At 36.6% G+C, this 27,516-nt stretch overlaps 1 protein-coding gene across 4 annotated transcripts; it reads right to left on the reverse strand.

Moving 5' to 3' along the window:
• Positions 1-368: 368 nt before the first annotated feature.
• APELA (apelin receptor early endogenous ligand) lies at positions 369-27,516 on the reverse strand. 4 transcript variants are annotated; one of them, XM_061164088.1, is made up of 3 exons: positions 27,253-27,514; positions 25,873-25,962; positions 369-2,330 (listed from the first exon to the last, which is right to left on the reverse strand). In XM_061164088.1, the coding sequence occupies exons 1-2, from the start codon at positions 27,326-27,328 to the stop codon at positions 25,874-25,876; spliced, it is 165 nt and encodes a 54-aa protein (XP_061020071.1). In that variant the 5' UTR covers positions 27,329-27,514; the 3' UTR covers positions 369-2,330; position 25,873. The 4 variants fall into 4 exon arrangements, with proteins under 4 accessions (XP_061020071.1, XP_061020072.1, XP_061020074.1 ...); XM_061164089.1 differs by having other exon boundaries at positions 369-2,335; XM_061164091.1 differs by lacking the exon at positions 369-2,330 and adding an exon at positions 14,722-14,792 and having other exon boundaries at positions 27,253-27,516.

The following is a 27,516-nucleotide window of genomic DNA, read 5'->3' on the forward strand; positions in this document are numbered from 1 at the left end:
CAGGTACTGGGTCTTGGAGGTGGCGTCACCCTGGACACTGTGGACATATGACATGTGATCACTGGTTCTGTGAAGGACAATGAAAATGATGAAGGGACCAAAACCTTCACTGATTTCACAGAGTTTAGAGAGGACTGAACCAAGAAAGAAGAGATTAACATTTACAATTCTTCTTTCATATAGTACTCTCTATCTGCTCCACTTCACTGACTCACCCATGACCCTAAATTGAGGTGGCACAGTTACGTCTGATCTCTTTAGCCATCTTAATTAAATTGTATAAATTTTCTTTTTGTCTTCTGAAAATGTTAGAAATTGCAAAGAACTTTTAAGAGAAAAATAAAACAAACACCAAATCACAGGGAAGGTAGAATTTAAAGTACATGTATTTGACACTCCTATGGTTCCCCCTTCATCTTGCCAGTAAAGAATTAAAATATATGGCTCTATTGCCACGGACTTGTTCTAGTATGCCACCTTCAACATAAATACCACTAGTTGAGGTTTTTATAAATTTTGAGAGGAACTTTGCCTTTCCTCTGATAATCTTGAATTAAGTAAAAGATCTCCATTGGCAGGGTATGATCAGTCAAAAATGTCCCAGTGAAAAGGAACAATGGAAAAAGAGACAAGTATCAAGAACCTTTCTACCATGCTATGTTCAACACTTGGAACTTATACAAGTAAGGACAACTAGACACTCAAATCACTGAGTGTTTTATTAAACAATTACTGAAGTTGTGTATGTAGAAATCTATAACCATTTAATTATGGCTGGTTTTCAACTTTTTCTGTGAATGTGAGAATTTGTACTTGCAGAAGTGTGGCTTATATTCCATGATATATATCTGAACTGTATGAATCTTTTTTTGTGTGCAAATTACATAAACAAATACATTATGTTTTAAACATAAATATCATGGTTAATAGCTTATGTTTCTACTTAAATGAACTTGTGTGAAGGAATTATAATTCATTGGAAAATCATTTAGAGTTTCCCCCAAATATACAATTTAAATAATGAAATAACACATTTCATAAAAAATCTTTTGTGTGTAAATTTCATAACAGTAATATCACCTAAAACACTATGAATAAGATATGAAAGGGAGACAGATTTTCATATCAGAATTTCTATTTCAAAATCTTCATATATAAATTCCAATCTTCTATTTTGGAAAAATAGGAGTTAAGGGTTAATGGATTCTCCCATTCTAGAATGTTTACAAAGTAAAATTTATAGTCAAGACATGAATAGATAAGCTTCATACCTGGAATTAACTTATTGTAAAATATGTCATTGAGCTAACAGTCTTTGAATAAATACAAATTAAAAGCATACTTAACAACTTGAGAACAACTAATTATCAATACAATTCAGACCTAGGATAGTGCCTTTCTTGGGATATCATATTATTGAATTCCTTCTGATATTTTATTTACATGTCTCACCACTACAAGTTGAATAATACCAATATAAAGCCCAGCAGAGTGATGTGCACTGCTCTGCTTGAGACTTCACTGGCATAAGTGTATTTTAAATGTTACATCTAAGTTGGCCTTTCTAAGAAGCTATCTATACAAATGAAGAAAAAGGGCATTAAACATAATTTCAAAAGAAATCAAACACGGGCTTCTTATGATGACATGTTGAAGAACAGGTTCAGAAATGAACACTTTGGTTGTATTAAGAAATGAATTACAATTAATATTTTAGACTTTGTTTTACAAGTTTAAATGGATATTATATTCAAAGTAAAAAAATACATTCATAAACATTAAAGCCTATTATATAAAACTGGCAGCAATTAACAGTTTATTTCTTAGTGTTTCTATATAAATAATGAACTAATTATTTTCTCCTTATTCTGCAAAACCAGATAGTCAATGCAATTGATCTCAAATTTAGGATTTAAAAAAAAACACATTCATACATATACAAAGTAATTTTAATACCTTTGGAAAATTATGAGAATAGGAAAGAACAATTTTAAACTTGTGTATATTTTACTATTATAAAGTTCTAAAACATCAAATGGTTTTTCTTCTTAAACCAAGTAAGAATAACAATGTGCAGAAAAAGACAAAAAAAATTTTCTATGCAAGCAAGTAATTATACTTCAGACTGGAATTGCATTTGAATTTGCTATTTTCTCCCTACAGGAGAACCAGGCAGAAGAGAATCCAGGTGAAACTAATAAACTATGCCAGGTGCTTTCAAACAACTCCTTTCCATACAGGAACTTCCAAACAATCACAGTATCATGTGGGTGGGTATCTTTTCCTTCAGTCTTCTTCTGACAGACTCAGTGAAGTTACATAGAGAAGATCTATACTTGGAAGCAAAGGAGAAAGAAACATATAATAAGAAATGTTATCCAGCAAAACAATTTACTCATTCTTAATTTCTTCTTATAGCCAATTAATTATGAAAAGTTACTAGGGTTTTTCAGTGCTGAAAGTAACTTCATATTTACTTACCTTTCAATATAAATGCAGCACTGTATTTCTTTAAAAGTCTGAATTTATGCTATTAAAGGGGGTTTTATGTTAAACTATTTTTCATCTAATAAACTTTCTTTACTCAGTGACCCACACTGATAGTCTTAATCATTTTTTTAAAAAATTTTGGATATTGATCCTGATACTTACACCCACTAAGAAAGTTACTGGGATCAAATCAAAGGTATCAGGACCCAAATCTTAATTTGGTGTATTTTATCTAACTAATAAAATTGTCCCAGAGAAAGACGAACACTTTGTCTTTTCTTTGTATGATATCACTTATATGTAGAACCTAAAAAATACAACAAACTAGTGAATATAACAACAACAACAAAACAAATTCATGGATAAAGAGACCAAACTAGTGATTACCAGTGGGGACAGGGAAGCAGAGAAGGGCAAGGTAGGGATAAGGAGTCAAGAGGTGCAAACTATCATGTAAAACAAACTACAAAGATATATGGTACAACACAGAAAAGTATAGCTAATATTTTATAATAACTATACATGGGGCATAAAATCCCAAAATTGTGAATCAGTATATTGTATACCTGTAACTAACATACATTAGCTATAATTTAATTTTTTAGGTTTTATTTTATTTTTATTTATTTATTTTAATTGGAGGCTAATTACTTTACAATATTGTGAAGGTTTTTGCCATACATTCACATGAATCAGCCATGGGTGTGCATATGTTCCCCATCCTGAACCTCCCTCCCATCTCCCTCTCCATCCCATCCCCCCAGATCCTCCCAGTGCACCAGCCCTGAGCACCCTGTCTCATGCATCAAACCTGGACTGGTGATTTATTCCACATATGATAATATACATGTTTCAATGCTATTCTCTCAAATTATCCCACCCTCTCCTTCTCCCACAGACTCCAAAAGTCTTCTTTACATTTGTGTCTCTTTTGCTGTCTCAAATATAGTGTCATTGTTACCATCTTCCTAAATTCCATATATATGCGTTAATATACTGTATTGGTGTTTTTCTTTCTGACTTACTTCGCTCTGAATAATAGGCTCCAGTTTCATCCACCTCATTAGAACTGATTCAAATACATTCTTTTTAATAGCTGAGAAATATTCCATTGTGTATATTTCTTATCCATTTGTCTGCCGATGGACATCTAGGTTGCTTCCATGTCCTGGCTATTATAAACAGTGCTGCGATGAACACTGGGGTACACGTCTCTTTCAATTCTGGTTTCCTCAGTGTGTATGCCCAGAAGTGGGATTGCTGGGTCATATGGCAGTTCTATTTCCAGTGTTTTAAGGAATCTCCACACTGTTCTCCATAGTGATTGTACTAGTTTGCATTCCCACCAACAGTGTAAGAGGGTTCCCTTTTCTCCACACCCTCTCCAGCATTTATTGCTTGTAGACTTTTGGATAGCAGCCATTCTGACCAGCGTGAGATGGAACCTCATTGTGGTTTTGATTTGCATTTCTCTGATAACGAGTGATGTTGAGCATCTTTTCATGTGTTTGTTAGTCATCTGTATGTCTTCTTTGGAGAAATGTCTGTTTAGTTCTTTGGCCCATTTTTTGATTGGGTCATTTATTTTTCCAGAATTGAGCTGCAGGAGCTGCTTGTATATTTTTGAGATTAATTCTTTGTCAGTTGATTCATTTGCTATTATTTTCTCCCATTCTGAGGGCTGTCTTTTCACCTTGCTTAGAGTTTCCTTCATTGTGCAAAAGCTTTTAAGTTTAAGTAGGTCCCATTTGTTTATTTTTGCTTTTATTTCCATTACTCTGGGAGGTGGGTCATCGAGGATCCTGCTATGATTTATGTCAGAGAGTATTTTGCCTATGTTTTCCTCTAGGAGTTTTATAGTTTCTGGCCTTACATTTAGATCTTTAATCCAATTTGAATTTATTTTTGTCTATAGTGTTAGAAAGTGTTCTAGTTTCATTCTTTTACAAGTGGTTGGCCAGTTTCCCCAGCACCACTCATTAAAGAGATTATCTTTTCTCCATTGTATATTCTTGCCTCCTTTGTCAAAGATAAGATGTCCATAGGTGTGTGGATTTATCTCTGGGCTTTCTATTTTTATAATTCAATTTTTAAAAATGGTCCTGAGGAGTCTTAGGACCATAAGACAATTTAGTACTAGAATAGTACTAATCTTAGTACTATTAGACTATTGCTAAGTACTTAGCAATGCATTAGACTTAGAATGCAATGGATTTAGAAAAGGCAGAGGAGCCAGAGATCAAATTGCCAGCATCCATTGGATCATAGAAAAAGCAAGAGACTTTCAGAAAAACATCTACTTCTGCCTCATTGACTATAAAAAAGCCTTTGATTGTGTGGATCACAGCAAACTATGAAAAATTCTTAAAGAGATGGGAATACCAGGCCACCTTACCTGCCTCCTAGGAAACCTATATGCAGGTCAAGAAGCAATTTCAAATCCTAAAAGATGATGCTGTTAAAGTGCTGCACTCAATATGTCAGCAAATTTGCAAAACTCAGCAATGGCCACAGGACTGGAAAAGGTCAGTTTTCATTCCAATTCAAAGAAGGGCAATGACAAAGAATGTTCAAACTACTGTACAATTGCACTCATTTCACATGCTAGGCATGCTCAAAATCCTTCAAGCCAGGTTTCAACACTATGTGAATTGAGAACTTCCAGATGGACAAGCTAGATTTAGAAAAGGCAGAGGAACCAGAAATCAAATTGCCAACATCTGTTGGATCACAGAGAAAGCTAGAGAATACCAGGAAAAAAAAAAAAAAAACATCTACTTCTGCTTCATTGAGTACGCTAAAGCCTTTGACCGTGTAGACCACAACAAACTGTGGAAAATTCTTCAAGAGATGGGAATACCAGATGATCTTACCTGCCTACTGAGAAATCTGTATCAGGTCAAGAAGCAGCAGTTAGAACTGGACATTGAACAATGAACTGGTTCCAAATTGGGAAAGAAGTATATCAAGACTGTATATTGTCACCCTGCTTATTAAACTTACATGCAGAGTACATTATGAGAAGAGTCAAACTGGATGAAGCACAAGCTGGAATCAAGATTGCCAGGAGAAATACCAGTAACCTCGGATATGCAGATGACACCACCGTTAATGGCAGAACATGAAGAGGAACTAAAGAGCATCTTGATGAGGTGAAAGAGGAGAGTGAAAAAGCTGGCTTAAAACTTGACATTCATGGTATCCAATCGTATCACTTCATGCAAATAGATGTGAAAACAATGGAAACAGTGACAGATTTTATTTTCTTGTGCTCCAAAATAACTGTGGATGGTGTTTGCAGCCAGGAAATTAAAAGATATGCTTGTTCCTTGGAAGAAAAGCAATGACAAATCCAGATGGTGTGTTGAAAAAGAGAGAAATTACTTTGTCTACAAAGTCCATATAGTCAAAGCTATGGTTTTTTCAGTAGTCATGCACAGATGTGAGAGTGAAAGTCGCTCAGTTGTGTCTGACTCTTTGCGACCCCATGGTCTAGACAGTCCATGGAATTCTCCAAGCCAGAGTACTGGAGCGGATAGCCATTCCCTTCTCCAGGGGATCTTCCCAACCCAGGGATTGAACCCAACAGATGTGAGAGCTGGACAATAAAAAAAGGCTGAGGACCAAAGAATTGATGTTTTTGAACTGTGGTTCTGGAGAAGACTCTTCAGAGTCCCTTGGACAGCAAGGAGATCCAACCAGTCCACCCCAAAGGAGATCCACCCTGAATACTCGTTGACACAACCGATGCTGAGGCTGAAGCTCCAGTACTTTGGCCGTATGATGCAAAAAGCTGACTCATTTGAAAATACCCTGATGCCAGGAAAGACTGAGGGCAGGAGGAGAAGGGGCAATAGAGGATGAGATGGTTTGATGGCATCATCGACTCGATGAATTTGCCAGGAGATAGTAGCCAGGAGATAATTTGCCTGGAGATAATGCCAGGAGATAGTAGCCTGGAGTTCTACAGTCCATTGGGTCACAAAGAGTCAGACACAACTGAGTGACTGAATGACAACAACAAAAGCAATGCATTTTAAATATATGGCAGGGCAAAATATAACTAATTTTCACTTAATAAAATTTCATTGTGGTTTGGATTTGCATTTCCCTGATGATTGGAGATTGTTGAGAATAATCTCATATGTATGTGGCTAAATGTATGTCTTCTGAAAAATGTGTATTCGGGTCCTCTGCCTATTTTTTTATTAGGTTATTTATTTTTCTTTGTTTTTAATGTTGAGTTGTATGTTCAGTTCAGTTCAATTCAGTCGCTCAGTCGTGTCTGATTCTTTGCGACCCCATGAACTGCAGCATGTGAAGCCTCCTTGTCAATCACCAACTCCCAGAGTTTACCCAAACTCATGTCCATTGAGTCGGGGTGATGCCATTTAACCATCTCATCCTCTGTCGTCCCCTTCTCCTCCTGCTTTCAATCTTTGCCAACATCAAGGTCTTTTCAAATGAGTAAGCTCTTTGCAACAGGTGGCCAAAGTATTGGAGTTTCAGCTTCAACATCAGTCCTTCCAATGAACACCCAGGACTGATTTCCTTTAGGATGGACTGGTTGGATCTCCTTGAAGTCCAAGGAACTCTCAAGAGTCTTCTCCAACACCACAGTTCAAAAGTATCAATTCTTTGGTGCTCAGGTTTCTTCACAGTCCAACTCTCATATCCATACATGACTACTGGAGATTCCATAGCCTTGATTAGACAGACATTTGTTGGCAAAGTAATGTCTCTGCTTTTTAATATGCTGTCTAGGTTGGTCATAACCTTCCTTCCAAGGAGTAAGCATCTTTTAATTTCATGGCTGCAATCACCATCCGCAGTGATTTTGGAACCCCAAAAAATAAAGTCAGCCATGGTTTCTACTGTTTCACCATCTTTGAAGTGATGGGACCAGATGCCATGATCTTAGTTTTCTGAATGTTGAGCTTTAAGCCAACTTTTTCACTCTTCTTTTTCACTTTCATCAAGAGGCTCTTTAGTTCTTCTTCACTTTCTGCCATAAGGGTGGTGTCATCAGCATATCTGAGGCTATTGATATGTCTCCCGGCAATCTTGATTCCAGCTTGTGCTTCCTCCAGCCCAGCGTTTCTCATGATGTACTCTGCATATAAGTTAAATAAGCAGGGTGACAATATACAGCCTTGACATACTCCTTTTCCTATTTGGAACCAGTCTGTTGTGAGTTGTATGACTTCTTTGTATACTTTGAATATTACCCCTTATTGCATTATCCTTTGAAAAATATCTTCTCCCATTGACTAGGCTATATTTTTGGCTTGCTGATAGTTTCCTACAATGTGCAAAATCTTTTTAGTTTGATATGGTCCCATTTGTTTACTTTTCATTTTGTTGCATTTGCCTGAGGAGACAGATCCAAAAAAATATTGCAAAGACTGATGTCAAAGAGCATACCATCTATTTTTTCTTCTACGAGTTTTATGGTTTCAGGCTTTACACTTAAGTTTTTAATGCATTTGAGTTAATTTTTTATATATGTCAAAAGTAGGTGGTTTTTTTTTTGTTTGTTTTTTTTTTATTAGTTGGAGGCTAATTACTTCACAACATTTCAGTGGGTTTTGTCATACACTGATATGAATCAGCCATAGATTTACACGTATTCCCCATCCCGATCCCCCCTCCCACCTCCCTCTCCACCCGATTCCTCTGGGTCTTCCCAGTGCACCAGGCCCGAGCACTTGTCTCATGCATCCCACCTGGGCTGGTGATCTGTTTCACCATAGATAGTATACATGCTGTTCTTTTGAAATATCCCACCCTCACATTCTCCCACAGAGTTCAAAAGTCTGTTCTGTATTTCTGTGTCTCTTTTTCTGTTTTGCATATAGGGTTATCGTTAGGTGTTTTTTTTTTTTTTTTTTTTTTCTTTTTTGAGAGTAGTATATTCTCTTTTTTTGACTGTAGTATATTTAAAAAGTAGTATATTCTTTTGCATATAGCTGTCCAGTTCTCCTAAATTGTTGAAGCGACTCTCTTTACCCCATTGTAGACCCTTGCCTCCTTTGTTGTAGATTAACTGGTCATACATGCATCAGTCTATTTCTGGCCTCCCCATTTAGTTCCATTGGTCTATGTGTCTGTTTTTGTGCCAGTACTATACTGTTTTGATTACTGTATCTTTATAATACAGTTTGAAATCAGGGACCATGATACTGCAAGCTTTTTCTTCTTTCTCAAGATTGTTCTGGCTATTTAGGGTTTCTCACGTTTCCATAGGACTTTTAGAATTATTTGTGAGAAAAATGCCATTGGTATTTTGATGGGAATTGCATTGGCTCTGTAGATTCCCCTTGGGTAATGTGGACACTTTAACAATGTTAATTCTTCCAGTTCATGAACATAGTATATCTATAATTTGTGTTAATCTTTACTTTTTTATCAATGTCTTGTAGTTTTCTGAATATAGATTTTACCTCCTTACTTGCATTTATTCTTAGGTATTTTATTCTTGGTGGAATTGTAAATAGGATTGTATCCTTAATTTCTCTTTCTACTAGCCCATACAAATGCAATAGATTTCTGTGTAATTTGTATCCTGCTACTTTATTGAATTCATTGATGAGTTCTAGTAGCTTTTATGATACCCTTAGAATTCTGCATATAGCATGGGTCCCCAACCTCTGGGACCTAATCCCTAATGATCTGAGGTGGAACTTTATTTTTATACATAATAATAATAGAAATAAAGTACACAATAAATGTAATGCACTTGAATCATTTTGAAACCTCCCACCCAAGTCCATGGAAAAATTGTCTTCCACGAAACCCATCTCCTGTGCCACAATGGCTGGGGACTACTGCTATATAACATCATCTCATCCACAAGAAGTAACAGTTTGATTTATTTCTTTCCAAATTAGAATCCTTTTATTTCCTTTTCTTGCCTGAGTGTTATGGCAAGGACTTTTAATACTATGTTGAATTACATTAGCAAGAGTGGGCAATTTTTTCTTGTTCCTGATCTTAGAAGAAATGCTTTCAGCTTTTCACTGTTAAGGATGATGTTGGCTCTACTTTTGTCATATATGATCTTTATTATGCTTAGGTATATTCTCCCTATTCCCACTCTTTTGGAACTTTTAATAAAAAAATAGACACTGCACTTTGTCAAAAACTCTTGCTCCACCTATTGAGAAGAGCATACAATTTTTATTCAATATGTTAATGCAGTTTTATCATATTGATTTATTTGTGGATATGGAACCATCTCTGTGATAAATCCTGCTTGATCATGATGTGTGATCCTTTTAATAGATTGTTGGATTTGGCTTGTTAATATTATGTTGAGAATTTTTGCATCTATGTTTATCAGTGATATGGCCTATAATTATTTTATTTTTGGTGTCTTTTTCTGACTTTAGTATCAGGGTATGATACCATGGCTTCATAGAAGGATTTTCAGTGTTCCTTCTTCAGTGTTTTAGATTACTATGAGAAGAAAGGTGTTAACTCTTCTTCAACTGTTGGGTAGAATTCACCTGTGAAGGCCTCTGGTCCTAGACTTTTGTTTATTAGGAGTTTTTTTTGATTACTGATAAATTTGATTACTGGTAATTAGTTTGTTCATATTTTCTATTTTTCTTTATTTAGTTAGCCTTAGGAGACTGTACATTTCTAGGTATTTATACATTTCTTCCATGTTGTCCATTTTATTGGAGTATCATTGGGCATAATAATTTCTTATGAGTCTTTGTATTTCTGTTTGTGGTGTTGGTTGTATCTGCTCCCTTTTCATTTCGAATTTTATTTATTTGGGCCCTCTTTAATTTTTTTTTTTTTCCTTCATGAGTCTGGCTAAATGTTTATTAATTGTTTAAAAATCTGTTTCACTTATCTTTTTTATTTAAAAATTTTTGTCTCTATTTCATTTATTTCTGCCCCAATCTTTATTCTATTTTTGTTCTTCATTTTTTTCAACTAATTTTGGGTTTTGATTTTCTTCTAATTCCTTCAGGTACAATGTTAGATTGTTTACTTCAGATTTTTCTTGGTTCTGAAGTAGGATTGTATCACTATAAACTTTCTTCTTTGAACTGTTTTTGCTATGTCCCACAGATTTTGGATAATTACATTTCCATCTTCTCTTTCTCAAGGTATTTTTTAATTTCCTCTTTCGTTTCAACAATGACTAAACAGTGGTTGCTTAGTCATATATTGTTTAGCCTACTTATGCTTATGGTTTCTTGCATTTTTTTTTCCTTCTTGTAGTTTATTTCTTATCTCATTCCATTGTGGTTGGAAAAGTTGCTTGATGATTTCAGTCCTTTTAAATTATTGATTTTTTTGTGTGTGACTTAGCATATGATAGGTACAACAAAGCCCTGTGCCACAACTGAGCCTGCAAGCCATATCTACTGAAGCCTGTGTACCTAGAATTCATGCTCCACAAGAGAAGCCACTGCAGTGAGAAGTTCACTCATCACAACTAGAGAAAGCGCACCTGAAGCAACAAAGAGCCAACGCAGTCCAAAAACTAATTCATTAATTAAAAAAAAAAAAAAATGGCAACACTTTTCACATTGATCTCCAGATTAAACATACTGCTATCCAAGTCACAGCTGACTTTCTGCAGAAACTGACAAGCTAATGTTAAAATCTGTATGGGAATTCAAGGGAACTAGAATAACCAGAACAACCTTGAAGAACTACAAAATTGGAGGACTCACACATTCTGATTTAAAAACATGCTACAATATTACAATAATCAATAGGACTATTATAGGATTAATTCAAGGAGTGACATACAGATCAATGAAACAGAACTGAAAGTCCAGAAATAAATTCTTATATTTGTGGTCTAATTTTTGACAGTAGCGCCAGTAGTGCTAAGGTAATTCAGTGGGTGAAAAATAATAATTTCAACAAATGGTGTTAGAGAATTTGGATAACCTCATGCAAAAGTTGAACCCCTTCCTCACACCATACACAAAAGTTAACTCTAAATATTACAGGCATAAATATAAAAGACAAAAGTATAAAACTCTTGGAGGGAAATATAAATGTAAATATAAAGTAAGTATTTGTGACCTTGGATTAGTCAATGGTATTTTAATGCAACATATAAAGCACAAGCAACCAAAGGAAAAAAACAGACAAATTGAACTTTACCAAAACTAAAAACTTTTGTGCTCAAAAGACAACACTGAGAAAATGAAAGGACAACTAATAGGATGGAAGAAACTAATTTTCAAATCATATATGTGATGAGGGCTATGTATTCAAATATATAAAAGTATGGATGTGAGAGCTGGACCATAAAGAAAGCTGAGTGCCGAAGAATTGATGCTTTTGAACTGTGGTATTGGAGAAGACTCTTGAGAGTCTCTTGGACTGTAAGGAGATCAAGCCATTCAATCCTAAAGGAAATCAGTCCTGAATATTCATTGGAAGGACTGATGCTGAGGCTACTTTGGCCACATGATGCGAAGTACTGACTCATTGGAAAAGACCCTGATGCTGGGAAAGATTGAAAGCAGGAGGAGAAGGGGACAACAGAGGATGAGATGGTTGGATAGCATCACTGACTCGATGGACATGAGTTTGAGCAAGCTCCAGGAGATGGTGATGGACAGGGAGGCCTGGCATGCTGCAGTCCATGGGGTTGAATTGAGTTGGACACAACTGAGCAACTGAACTGAACTGAACTTTACATCTAACTATTAAAAGACAAGTAAGTTAATTGAAAAAAAAAATGTGCAAAGTATTTGGATAGACAGTTCTCTAAATAAGATAGACACATGGTCAATGAGTACATGAAAAGATGCTCAGCATGGTTAATCATTAGAGAAATGTAATCAAAATCACTGTAAGATACAATTTAGCATCCACTACTATGGCTATAATAGCAAGTGTTGGTAAGAATGTAGAAAAATTGGAACCCTTACATAATGCTGTTAGGAATATAAATTGCTGCAACCATTGTGGCAATTCCTCTATAAATTAAACATAGAAAAACTATATAATCCAACAGTTTCACTCTTGGATATATACCCAAAAGACCTGAAAACACATGTACAAACAAAAACTTGTACACGAATGTCCAGAACAGAATTATTCATAATAGACAAAAAGTGACAGTAGCTGACTCCCTTGCTATAACAAGTTCTATAACCTTTGCTTATTCTCATTGAGATGATCTGGCAGTTTGAGGTTCCTGAGAAAGTCAGAAGGAAAGGGATCCATGCATAGGTGGAGGTCATACCTTCCTTGACACATAGAGGAAAAGAAAGGTTGGTGTGGGTACAGTGGGAACTGGATTAGGTGGGAGTCTTGTTTTATACTTGGAAGCTGAGGGATATACCATGTGCTAACTTCTCTTTTCTCTATGATGTGAGACAAGTCCATCTTCTTTAAAATAATGGTCTAAAACTTAAAGTGAGTAGAAAAAGTTAGAAACAGTTATTGTGGAGTGCATGGCAGCAAGTTGACCACAGAAATGCAGGTTTTTCCAGACAATTTGGGACTGGATGAAGAATTTGAAGCATTTCCAATCTGACTGCTTGTGTATTCTCCAACAGCAATAATATGCCTGTCTGAAGATTTCAGAATTCTTCCAAAGCCATGAGATGAAGACAGAGTATCAGGAAAATCTGTAATACTGGCAGCAATTATGGAAATAATGAATTATACAATCTTAGCCAAAGAAAGGGACCTGTCAATGATCAATGCTTCATTGGAATGAGGGTGGAATAGTGGCAGTGTCTGACCTAGTTCTGGATATGACAACAGATGTCCAGGGCTGAAATCAGTAGAGGAACCCTTGGGAAAGACTGTATATTCTGCTTATTTTTCTTCTCTAATAGAATTTTAACAAAGCAAAGCAGAAGATATGTGGTTTGCATTGTTATTTTGTTTTGAGTGGTAACAAGATTTAATTTATAATTAAAATCTTATCAGGGATTTTAATTATAAATTAGCAATATTCTGAGGAACTGTAGATACACTGACAAGATTTTGAACGTTTCTTTTGACCTGTCAGTCAGTTCAGTTGCTCAGTCATGTCTGACTCTTTGCAACCTCAACGACTGCAGCAAGCCAGGCTGCAGTTTCTGTTGATAACTGCTTATAATTTTAAGATCAGGAAAGTTTAGAATTCATCTAACATTTTGATATTAATAATAATGTGAAGAGAACTGTGTCATTTAATACCATACATCACTATTAAAAAGAAAAAAATACATCCAAGAGTGAAATATGTTGAAGAAGTTAATAAAAAGTGATTTTGTTTTTCTCAAGTCACTTAAATATTCTTTTGCTATTAAGAACAACATATTTTCCAAATATATTACTGCTATATAATAATTAAGTTTAACTGATATCACTAATTCACTAATTGAATAACAGAACAAAAGACTTATGCTAAAAGATATTTTAGATTCCTGAACATGATAGAGAACAGGTACTCTATTTATTTATTTATTTTCATTTTAATTTTTTGGCTGCACCATGAGACATCTGGAATCCTTGTTCCTTGACCAGGGATTCAACCCTCACCCTCTGCATTAAAAGTGCAGTCTTAACCACTAGGGAAGTCCCTAGAATAGCTACTTTAACTAAATATCTGCAAAAAGAATTATTACACACTTTTTAATGAGGAATCAGTTTCCAAAGTGAAGAAAACTCTGAAATTAGGCTTTAGTCTATCATATATACATATATATATATTTTTTGTATAGGGGAATAAACATTATAATAATAAATATACATATAACTACTATATTTTATATATTTATAAATTAAATACATTGTGTGCATTATCATAAGGCATCAGGGTCTTTGTAAAAGAGCTTGATATCATCAGTAAATTAGGAACTTTAAAGACTTTCTCTGACATGGTCTTTGGACACTGTGGAACAGGAGGGAAAGGGAAGGCCCAAGTTTTGGAAGAATGACATAGTCCAAGGACACAACACAAAGAGATTAGAATCAAGGAGTCCAAGATGGCAGACAATTCGACTTTGACTAGACTTTGATCCCCAGTCAGCAAGCTCAATGACACATCCAGAGGTACCATGACAGATCCAAGGCACTGTCAAAAGACCAAGGAGTGGGTGATGGCCCAATTTCTAGAAATCTCCACCTCTTCCCCAAAACAGTTGGAATAATCCTCCTGTTCATTAGCATATTAAATTATTCAGCCCATACAAACTAACCATGCCACATTTTGCAGCTGCACTTACCCTCTACAATGGCACAGAGGTCTGTGGAGTTTGCGTCTATCTGAATCTGAATAAATCTTCTTCTGTATCACTTTTTCTCTCACTGAATTCTTTCTGTGATAAGACATCAAGAACTTGAGCTTCCTAATAAAGGAAACCAGGTACTGTGGGTTTTGGCTAAGTTCAAGTCATGGCCACATGGGTTCGAGTCCCAAGCTGGGTTTTGGCTGGATTCAAATCCCAGCACATGGGTTCCAGCCCCAATCTGAGGTAAACAGTTTCAACTGGGCTATGATTAAGAAAACAGTAATTTTCTATATTATATTTAGTTTTGAGAAAGACATTCTACAGATATTATACTCCATGCAAGCTATACTTAAAGCTACTTTCAGGCTGTTCCCACACTATAGAAGTTTATAGTCTAAACGTTAGGGCCCAAGTCTTATTGCTAAGGAGCTTATATTCTGATATTAATGATTTGATGAAATAAAGTAGAATATGATAAATTCCTTTAAATAACTACTGGTAAAAATATAGTGATTGTTGAGAGTGGAAAATTATTTCAAACTATTTGGATCAGGGTGGGCCTCATACAGAAAGTAGAGTTAGAAGAGAATCCTGCGGGCGAGAGGCAGAGTTTGAACCTGATAAGATGAGGCAGCAATACCTGTAAGTGCAGACACTTCCAACATAGATGTAGGGAAGCAAAAGTTCAGCTTGGCATTTCATGCAAAGATGGGAACAATTAAGGACAGAAACAGTATGGAATTAACAGAAGCAGAAGATATTAGAAGAAGTATCAGGAAAACACAGAAGAACTATAAAAAAAAGATCTTCATGGCCCAGATAATCACAATGGTGTGATCACACCTAGAGCCAGACATCCTGGAATGTGCAGTCAAGTGGGGCTTAGGAAGCATTACTACAAACAAAGCTAGTGGAGGTGACGGAATTCCAGTTGAGCTATCTCCAATCCTAAAAGATGATGCTGTTAAAGTAATGCACTCAATATGCCAGTAGATTTGGAAAACTCCACAGTGGCCAGAGGACTGGAAAAGGTCAGTTTTCATTCCAATCCCAAAGAAAGGCAATGCCAAAGAATGCTCAAACTACCACACAATTGCACTCATCTCACAAGCTAGCAAAGTAAAGCTCAAAACTCTCCAAGCCAGGCTTCAACAGTATATGAACCGTGAACTTCCAGATGTTCAAGCTGGTTTTAGAAAAGGCAGAGGAACCAGAGATCAAATTGCCAACATCTGTTGGATCATAGAAAAAGTAAGCAGATTCCAGAAAAACGTCTACTTCTGCTTTATTGATTATGCCAAAGCCTTTGACTGTGTGGACCACAACAAACTGTGGAAAATTTTTCAAGAGATGGGAATACCAGACCACCTTACCTGCCTCCTGAGAAATCTGTATGCAGGTCGAGAAGCAACAGTTAGAACTGGACATGGAATAACAGACTGGTTCCAAATAGGGAAAGGAGTACATCAAGGCTGTATATTGTCACTCTGCTTATTTAACTTATATGCAGAGTACATCATGTGAAAGGCCAAGTGGGACGAAGCACAGGCTGGAATCAAGATTTCCGGGAGAAATATCAATAACCTCAGATATGCAGATGATACCACCATTATGGCAGAAAGTGAAGAGGAACTAAAGAGCATCTTGATTAAAGTGAAAGAGGAGAGTGAAAAAGTTGACTTAAAACTCAACAGTCAAAAAACTATGCATTGTTCATAATAGCCAGGACATGGAAGCAACCTAGATGCCCATCAGCAGATGAATGGATAAGGAAGCTGTGGTACATATACACCATGGAATATTACTCAGCCATTAAAAAGAATTCATTTGAACCAGTCCTAATGAGATGGATGAAGCTGGAGCCCCTTATACAGAGTGAAGTAAGCCAGAAAGACAAAGAACATTACAGCATACTAACACATATATATGGAATTTAGAAAGATGGTAATGATAACCCTATATGCAAAACAGAAAAAGAGACACAGAAATACAGAACAGACTTTTGAACTCTGTGGGAGAAGGCGAGGGTGGGATGTTTCGAGAGGAATCGGGTGGAGAGGGAGGTGGGAGCGGGGATTGGGATGGGGAAGATGTGTAAATCCATGGCTGATTCATATCAATGTATGACAAAACCCACTGAAATGTTGTGAAGTAATTAGCCTCCAACTAATGAAAAAATTAAAAAAAAAAAAAAAAACTACCGTATGACTCAGCAATCCCAAAGCTGGGCCTACACCCCGAGGAAACCATAAGTGAAAAAGACTCATGTACTCCGGTCTTCACTGCAGACTGTTTGCAATAGCCAAGACATGGAAGCCGCCTAGGTGTCCTAGATGAATGGGTAAAGAGGATGTGGTCCGCATACACAATGGAGTATTACTCAGCTACAAAAAGGAACGCATTTGAGTTCGTTCTCATGAGGTGGATGAACCTAGAGTCTGTTATAGAGTAAGTCAGAACAAGCAAGACAAATATCGTATATGAACACATCAATGTGGGATCTAGAAAGATGATACTGACTATCATATTCATAGGGCAGGAAAGGAGACTCAGACGTATAGGACAGACTTTTGGGCTCGGTAGGGGAAGGAGAGGGTGGGATGATTTAAGAGAGTAGCATTGAAACATCCACATCACCATGTTTAAAATACACAGCCAGTGGGAATCTGCTCTATGACACAGGGAACCCAAAGCCAGTGCTCTGCGACAACCTCGCAGGGTGGGATGGGGTGGGAGGTGGGAGGGAGGTCCATGAGGGAGGGGACATACATATACCTGTGGCTGATTCATGTCAGTGTATGGCAAAGCCATCACAATATTGTAATGCAATTATCCTCTAATTAAAAATAAAATAAAAAATTAAAACAAACAAACAAAAAAAAAACTATGATCATGGCTTCTGGTCCCATCACTTCATGGCAAATAGATGGGGAAACAAAGGAAACAGTGACAGACTTTATTCTCTTGGGCTCCAAAATCACTGCAGATGGTGACTGCAGCCGTGAAATTAAATGACACTTGCTCCTTGGAAGAAAAGCTATGACAAACCTAGACAGCATATTAAAAAGCAGAGACCCAATAGCCCTTTTGACCAACACCCTCCCTGCCCCTAGGATCTGTTTACCTATGTGCTTCTTAGATAAGATTCCCTGTGGCCGACCAAAACCCCACTCTTGTTCTGAACTGATCAGTCAATTTGACCGATTGCCTAGGAATCCAAAGCAAACCACCACATGCACTCATGATGGCCCTTCTCTCTGTCTGCGCTCTGCCAATTACCTTCGATGTGGCCCCTTGAGGCCTGCTGGGTGCTTCCTTCAGACTTGTTAGTAATAAACTTCTCTATTTCAACATATCTGTGGTCAGCTGTTTAAATAAGGCTCACTATTCTGTACTGTGCCCCACTTAACAGATGTTAATTTAACAAAGTCAGAACACCCACACTCTGCCTTCAGAGAATTTCCACCATGGGGTTGGGGGAGGAAAGGAGTCCAGTCAGTTAACACATTATTACAGTGCAGTGAGTCCACTACTTTGACAAAAGTATACAAATGGTGCTGAGAGCAAAAAATGGGCCCTTAATAAAATCAGTAGGAGGTATCAAAACCAGGGAAGGTGTCTCAAAGGATGACTTGATAGTATGGAAAAGAATAAATGAGCAGAAGTATAGCTATAAGGTAAGATATGAAGAATGGACTGACTTTAAAGTAATGGTAATAATTCTAGATACTATCTGTTTAACACTTACTATGTAGTAGGTATGGTTATGATAAGGTACATTCCATTATCAGCTCAATTTTACAGGCCTGAAAGTGAAGGGAGGCTCACAAGGGATGAGCTGCGTGGCCAGAGCTAGAATTCAGGCAGTCCCTTCTTAACTCTTACCCACTCTGAGAGAGGACAAGGAGAAGAGGCGCTCCTGGAGAGGTACCTTTTGTAAAGTGATGCTTGCTAAATTATGGAAGTTCTCACTGTCCTGAAGGCTACAGACAGTTAAGGATTTTAATCAAGGTATGACACTTTAATCAAACCCATTTAATCAAGGTGTGACATTACAGTTTAAAAAGACCATATGTTCTAGTTTCATTCTTTTACAAGGGGTTGACCAGTTTTCCCAGCACCACTTGTTAAAGAGGTTGTCTTTTTTCTATTGTATATCCTTGCCTCCTTTGTCAAGGATAAGGTGTCCATAGGTTTGTGGATTTATCTCTGGGCTTTCAATTCTCTTCCATTGAACTATATTTCTGTCTTTGTGCCAGACTCAAAATGCATTAAAGATCTAAATGTAAGACCAGAAACTATAAAACTCCTAGAGGAAAACATAGGCAAAACACTCTCCGACATAAATCACAGCAGGGTCCTCTATGAGCCACCTCCAAGAATATTGGAAATAAAAGCAAAAATAAACAAATGGGACCTAATTAAACCTAAAAGCTTTTGCACAACAAAGGGAACTATAAGCAAGGTGAAAAGACAGCCCTCAGAATGGGAGAAAATAATAGCAAACGAAGCAACAGAAAAAGGATTAATCTCAAAAATATGCAAGCAACTCCTGCAGCTCAATTCCAGAAAAATTAATGACCCAATCAAAAAACGGGCCAAAGAACTAAACAGACATTTCTTCAAAGAAGACATACAGATGGCTAACAAACACATGAAAAGATGCTCAACATCACTCATTATCAGAGAAATGCAAATCAAAACCACAATGAGGTACCATTACATGCCAGTCAGGATGGCTGCTATCCAAAAGTCTACAAGCAATAAATGCTGGAGAGGGTGTGGAGAAAAGGGAACCCTCTTACACTGTTGGTGGGAATGCAAACTAGTACAATCACTATGGAGAACAGTGTGGAGATTCCTTAAAACACTGGAAATAGAACTGCCATATGACCCAGCAATCCCACTCCTGAGCATACACACCGAGGAAACCAGATGTGAAAGAGACACGTGCACCCCAATGTTCATCGCAGCACTGTTTATAATAGCCAGGACATGGAAGCAACCTAGATGCCCATCCGCAGACGAATGGTTAAGGAAGCTATGGTACATATACACAGTGGAATATTACTCAGCCATTAAAAGGAATACATTTGAATCAGTTCTAATGAGATGGATAAAACTGGAGCCCATTATACAGAGTGAAGTAAGCCAGAAAGCTAAAGACCAATACAGTATACTAACGCATATATATGGAATGTAAAAAGATAGTAACGATAACCCTATATGCAAAACAGAAAAAGAGACACAGATGTACAGAACAGACTTTGGGACTCTGTGGGAGAAGGCAAGGGTGGGATGTTCTGAGAGAATAGCATTGAAACAAGTATACTATCAAGGGTGAAACAGACCACCAGCCCAGGTTGGATGCATGAGACAAGTGCTGAGGGCTGGTGCACTGGGAAGACCCAGAGGGATGAGATGGGGAGGGAGGTGGGAGGGGGGATCGGGATGGGGAACGCATGTAAATCCATGGCTGATTCATGTCAATGTATGGCAAAAACCACTACAATATTGTAAAGTAATTAGCCTCCAACTAATAAAAATAAATGAAAAAAAAATAAAAAGACCATATGATAAAACAAAAAATGGACTTTCCAGAAAGAGACCTGGAGGCTGGAGTGAGTAGTTAAGGTGTGGAGGTCATGCTGGAGGGCTACACGAGGCACTGAGATAGTCATAGAGATGAAAAGGAGGAAGCAGATTGTCAAACAGAAATGAAAGGCTGAGCAATCACATACAACTGAACACTGGGGCACTGTGCTCACAAGTTTAGGCTGGGGCAGTTACATCTATATCCCACAGCACAGTGCCTAATACATGGTAATTTGGAGAACACAGGAGAAATATTTGAGTAAGAATATTTTTAGCTATTCATTCAACAACTCATCAAATATTTCTGAAGAGTTGCTGACAGTTACCAGGTATATAGCTATGACCAGAGCAAATTCCTTTTCTCGTGAAACTTGCATTCCAACAAGGGAGGAAGATACTAATCAAACAAAACAGTGAACATATGTTATGCATGTCACAGGGCATTAGGTTTTACGGAGAAAAACAATCCAATAGAAGGAAAACAGAAGTATCTTAGGTAGCGTGAAGAACTGTCTTAAGGTTTTATTTTGGTACTTCTTTTTTACATAGAAGATCATCAGGGAAATCCTTCCTGATGGCATGAATGGTGTTGGAACAGAGAACTGAGTTATAGGAGTAGCTGTGTGGAAGCCTTGACTTATGTCTGTGTGTCCGGGCTTCAAGCTTCTGCAGGGCAGCGGAGGTGACTCCAGGTAGGCAGCTGGATACCCTGTACAGGTCCTGAAAAGAATAGTGATTTATTCCAGAGATGGTCAGAAAGGAGCATGGTATCATTGGAACCAAGGAACGTTCATCCTACTATTTGGTCCACAGAGACAGCTGATGTATTCATTGGATTAAAGAAGGACGTCACTAGAGACCTTTCCCAGAATGCTACAGGAGCAGTGCATTGAAACTAAATGGGAAGAAAGGAAGTACCACTTTTTCAAGAAATCTGACTGTGCAGAAAAGAACCTGGGTTGGTCACTAAAGAGCACCATTGGGTAAATGGCACACCTTTTTTTCTTTTCTTTTTTTTTTTAAGATGAAATCGATCAGTCTTAACATGTTGAATATGCTGGGGAAGAAAGGGAGTAATTGTTGCATCAAGGTTCCTGAGATGTGGAGAGATTAACCATAACCAAGAGAGAAATCTCTTAATGAAAGACCAGGAAGGGAAAACAGAGGACATTACGCAGATGTAGATGCATTTAGTTTGAGGGCAGTGTACAGTTTTGAACCTTGATTATCTTCATTTTCTCTGGGAAGAGGCATTATCTCTTGCTGTGAGTTGGATAAGGATGTCAAAAACTTTAAGGGAACTAGAAGTCATTAAAGGTTTGAAATATAACTGAATGGGAATGAGAGATACCCAAAAGTAAGAAGAGTTATTTCCAGACAGTCCTGCTAATGTGGAGGCGAAATGCTCCACTGAAGTGGAGATTCTGCGCTGAAGGCAGAAGTTGGCTTTTGTGGGCCACAATAAGACAGAAAGAGTTTGGAGGCAGAGCAGAGATTTGGTAGAGCTGGATGGGGGGTCAGAAGCCCATGACTTTAAGTGATTAAGAATAAGGCAGACAGAACCAAAGTTGATCACACACAAGAGTGTTTGGGTGTGGAGAAAGCATACAAAGCCCCACTGTGGGAATGGAAAGAAATAATACAAATGAGCCTATATATATATAAGACAGACTCACAGACAGAGGAAACAAATTTATGGTTACAAATGAGGGGCAAAATGAGGAGAATGAGGATTAACAGAAACAACTACTATACATAAAATACATAAGCAACAAGGAACTATATTCAGTAGCTTGTAATAATCTATAATGGAAAAGAATCTGAAAAAAATTTATAACTGAATCACTTGGCTATATACCTGAAACAAACTGTATACATAATATATATATATATTATATATTAGATTAGATTATATAATAATATATAATATAATAATATAACATAATAACTTCATATATTATACATTATAGTTAATATTGTAAATCAAGTATAATTCAATAAAATTGTTTTATTAAAAAGCAGAAAATACAGAACTATAAACACTTGTATTGGGATGGCAATCAAGGGTCTCAGTTTAAATTAATGTGTTAATTTACCTTTAATGTATTCATTTAGCTTTACCAAAACTATTTTCATAGCCATTACCTCTGAGAAAAGAGCATGGACAACAGGGGAGTGTGAAAGAATTTTACTTTTGACTTGATATTCTTCCAGACTGTTAGAAAAAAATATTATACCATGAACATGTATTATGACTATTATTAAAAAGATAGAAAAAGTATGTGTTAACAGGATGTGTAGTTACCTTAGCACATACTAACAATAAAATCAGGCCTATAGCAAGATGACACTGTTGGAAGTAGATATCAAGAGAGTCCAAAGCCCCTACCTCATTTCCACTTTGTAGCTCTCACTTCAACCTTTGAATTTGGATTTCCTGACATCCTTCTTTTGCTTTCCTTCACTCTAATTCATTTATGGCTGAAAGTGTTGCCAAAGTATTTTTGAGAAAAAAGAGTATCAAGAAAACAAATTTTATATTTAACTATTTTAATTGACTATTTATTCACATTTAATTAACTATTTTATTTTTTTTTTATTTAATTAACTCAACTATTAGGAAATATCACTGGTGATCTTTGAAAAAGACTGGGAGAAGGAAAAATAGAGTGAAGATAACATGGCTTTTCCATCAAGTGAGCTGAAAGTCTAAACCACTCTAAAGGGTTAATTTGTAAAAATTCAAAGTCAACTGTTTACTTGACCTGTTCTTTTACAATCTTCCTTGACCCTAACCGAATCAAGTCAGGACAGGTGATTTTATCTAAAGCATGTAGAAAACAAAGTGGACAAATGAAGGAAGGTTCAGCCTCAGAGTTCCACAATCAACATTTATACCATTTTTATCCAGTTGTCAAAGTATCTTTGTTGCAAGATGTATGAAAAATATGCAAATATTTAGGATAGTGAGAATCAGGTTATGAAACCCGAAGACAACACTTAGAGCACTGGTTTGGCAAGATCTTGGGAAAGTATCTTTTTTCCTTTTTTACAAAAAAATTATTAAAGTATAGTTGATTTATAATATTTTAATTTCTGCTGTACAGCAAAGTGACTCAGGAATATATATATATATATATATATCATATATATCATATATATGAGTGTGTATGTATATATATGGAATGTATATATTCCTTTTCACATTATTTTCCATTATGGTTCACTGGATGTTGAATATAGTTTCCCACGGGGAAATTATCTTAATGTTTCTCTTTCATCGGCTCTTATGCTATCACTGGATTCCAAAATGTGACTTTTACACATTCTTCAAAGAACTATTGATGGAATGCAGGACTAGCCTAAACACTGAGAAAATGGATGCTGTAACCTGAGCAGTTCTTTAAAAGGATTACCTACCTTTTGTAAAGTATTGCCATTATTAAATGTTTTATATGGCTTTTGACTTAGGTTTCCCTTTGGTTTACAAATTTGGTTTACAGGTCAAAATCTTCCTTAACTTTAACCATTCAAATTTCACTACTCTATCTTGTTTACTTACAGCCCTAGTTTTTAGGGCAGGTGGTTTGTGGAGAAAGCCAATACAGCCTGTGACTGACTAAAGGGCTTTTGTTTGCATTTGTGAGGCATCTTTTCCTGAACATGCAGGAATTTCCTGGCTACTGTGAGATGCCTCTTGTTACTTTCGAAGAGTCCTGGAAAAATCTTGAACTTCCTTCTAAGCACAGATTTTACCATTACTTATTTGAGACTGAAGTTCATTATTGACACACACCAAAGGATTTTTTAATATATAAAAAACTTTTGAAGCATGTTTTAGTCTCTAATAATTGGATGATCAAGAACTTCCTCTTGTATTTTTATGAATTTCTCCACCAAATTTATTTTTCATATTTTGATAGTAAAGAGTAACTTGTTACAGATGCAGGTGTAGAGAATTTGGCTTTTTATCTCAGCCCTCTTCATAAATGCTTATTACTGAATTGCTCTTCCTTTATGTAATGCTCTACTACTGGTTTGAAAAGCATGTATTAAACATCAGCTACAGCAACCATTTATTTATTTATTTATTTGCAGTCCCAAAATCACTGCAGATGGTGATGGCAGCCATGAAAATAAAAGACGCTTACTGCTTGGAAGGAAAGTTATGACCAACCTAGACAGCATATTAAAATGCAGAGACATTACTTTGCCAACAAAGGTCCATCTAGTCAAGGCTATGGTTTTTCCAGTAGTCACGTATGGATGTGAGAGTTGGACTATAAAGAAAGCTGAGCACCAAAGAATTGATGCTTTTGAACTGTGGTGTTGGAGAAGACTCTTGAGAGTCCCTTGGACTGCAAGGAGATCCAACCAGTCCATCCTAAAGGAAATCAGTCCTGAATATTCATTGGGAGGACTGATGTTGAAGCTGAAACTCCAATATTTTGGCCACCTGATGTGAAGAGCTGATTCATTTGAAAAGAGTCTAATGCTAGTAAAGATTGAAGGTGGGAGATGGGGATGGCAGAGAATGAGAGGGTTGGATGGCATCACCCACTCAATGGACATGGGTTTGAGTGAACTTCGGGAGTTGGTGATGGACAGGGAGGCCTGGCGTGCTGCAGTCCATGGGGTTGCAAAGAGTTGGACACGACTGAGCAACTGAACTGAACAGCAACCATTATTCCCCTGAATTAATAGTGCCATAAATGCTCCAGTCCACAGGCCAAATGAATAGACTAATTTAGCAATTGCCTGTGTTACGTTAACCAGGCTAAGGGATATTTCTATGACTATTTTTTAAAGGAAAATATACTTCATTAGAATTGAAGAGCTTAAAATAATTACAATGGAATGTCAATTTCTTATTTTTTGTATGAAGTTTAAACTTGGGTGATGTTTGAAGTTAATTGTTTCAAGCAACACTGCTGGTGATGGTGGTGGTGTAAAATCAGGAACAAAATTCTCTTCAGAGCACATCCTTAAAGATGCAACCATCAATATTAATTCTATTAGCGAAGCTGGAAAACTGCTATGTCATTAGGTTGATTTTTACATATGAAAATATTTTCAGAAGAATATACTACTAAATATTGAGGTTAATACATCATCCACTTGGTGGAGCTGGGAACATTTGTCTGAATGTTTTCAAGCCTAGAATGGTGCTCATGGGAAATGTGCTTGTTCTGAGTAACATAGGGAGATACTCAGATTTTTTCAAAACACTAGTTCTATTATTAATTAAATTCTCCTGGTGCCTGATTTTTAATTATGAAAATTTTCAAACACACAAAATAGTATTAATCCCCATATAACTATCACTCAGATTCAACAGTTATCAAGATTTTCCTACATTTTCCTCATCTATCCCATCAAATTATTAGAGCAATTCCCAAATATCATTTCATTTTTCTGTTAGTATGCAAAGCATAGTATGCATTCATTCAAGGGATGTCACAGTAAAGTCATTATCACATATTCAAAATATGAACAAACATTCTCAGGTACAGCTGATCTGGAACATTGCCAAAATGTAAACATTGCCAAAACCATTTTCCATCAGAAATACCTCAGGGGAAGGGCACTCGGGAATGGAGAGGCATGCATCTCCTCTGAAGGCAGTTGTGTCTGTGCAATTTTCTTCTCATTGCCAAATTAGCTGGGGGTGGGGGAGGGGAAGGAAAATATTAGAGCATTTACAGAAAATTAGTTGCTGTTTAATCTGAAGATTGTGAGGGAATATTCTGGATCCAAATTGTACTTTGATTATCTGCTATCTGTTCAGATATGCTTGTGATATAAAAAACTAATGGGATGTAAACGCATGGCAAGTATTCCTAACAGCTCATGTTGATGCTGGAGTCTAATAGTAAAATTCTCCTGCTACATGACTTCTTTCTAGACACTCCTAGACCTTTTAGTTTATGTCATGAATTAAGCACAAATATTTCACAAGAATATTTTCCAAGTTGTTCTGTAATTTTAGAGAAGAAACAGTTTGAATAGCAATTCAATTCCTATAAACAGTAAGAAGGAATCATCTGCTTTCAGAGTTGCTGATTTGAAACATTTTTCTTATTTATGTAAAAAGGGCAGATCAGGAGACCTCATTTGAACTAATCTCAGTGATCAAACTTCAGGCAGAAACTGAATGTCTAATCAGTTGGCACCATTTTCTGTTGTAAATGGAGAAGTATATTATCAAGGAAATAATCTAACATTTGGATAGAAATGTTATCATCTCTCTAAATTAGGCTTGGCTTTTTTCCTTAGAAAACTTTCTTTTTTTTTTTTTTTTTTACTTGCCAGTGCTTTGAAATCCTAGATGTTTAGTTTTGAAGTAAAAACACTTTAAAATAACTTTGTTTACTAAGTTCCTATTAAGAACAACACAACAGATATGATCCTTGAAAAATGTGTCAAGTAATTTAATATTATCATGACCATACACAGTTTTGACATTTTTTTTTTGCTCTATAACACCCCTCCCAAAAAAAAAACCTACAAATGGCACTTTTTAAAGTGACACATCTAACTATATATCTAGAAATAACAACTCCTTTTACTTATAAGGACAATGTAACTATGATAGTTTTGGGATCCATTTTCTTTGAATTTAGAAAAACAGTGGTAGAATATTTATCATCATTTTAAAAGCCAGCTATTTTTTAAAATAGCCAAATAACAGACCTAACAGGATAGAAAACATACTCCTGAACTCCTACACACTCACTCCCAACCCCCGTTAACCACCCACCTCATCCCCACCGCACCCCCTGCCCCAACAAGCACACATCTAAGAAACACAGTCTAAAAACATCTAAGTCTAAAAACGTCTAAGTCTAAAAACATCTAAGAAACATCTAGAAACACAGTCAGGCTCAGAAGCCCATTCACACAAACAAATATGAAATCAAGTTACTCCGTTACAAATGTGTCAAAGTCCTACCTTGTCTTTGTCCGTGGATAAGTAGAAGACTCATCATAAAAATAACAAATAGAAGAAAGAACCGGTGAAATCTCATTTTTCTGCCACTCTACAGTGGAGCGAAAGCTCACAAGGTAACCCCCCTCTTTGAAGAGTCTGTGCGGTATCTGTGTGGCTCTCCTCACATTCTAAAGACAGACCTCAGAGCAGAGCTAGCTGCGTTTTCCAGAAAGGTTAATGATCACAGCAGACAAGGTTTCTGGTGCTCTGAGGCGGTCGGAGCCC

Source organism: Dama dama, chromosome 17, assembly GCF_033118175.1.
Source record: "Dama dama isolate Ldn47 chromosome 17, ASM3311817v1, whole genome shotgun sequence".
NCBI classification, from domain to species: Eukaryota; Metazoa; Chordata; class Mammalia; order Artiodactyla; family Cervidae; genus Dama; species Dama dama.

Coding starts and splice junctions, on each gene's coding strand:
- APELA (XM_061164088.1), bottom strand. CDS start 27,328: ATGAGATTTCACCGGTTCTTTCTTCTATTTGTTATTTTTATGATGAGT. Junction 25,963..27,252: donor TATCCACGGACAAAGACAAG/GTAGGACTTTGA, acceptor CCCCACCCCCAG/CTAATTTGGCAATGAGAAGA.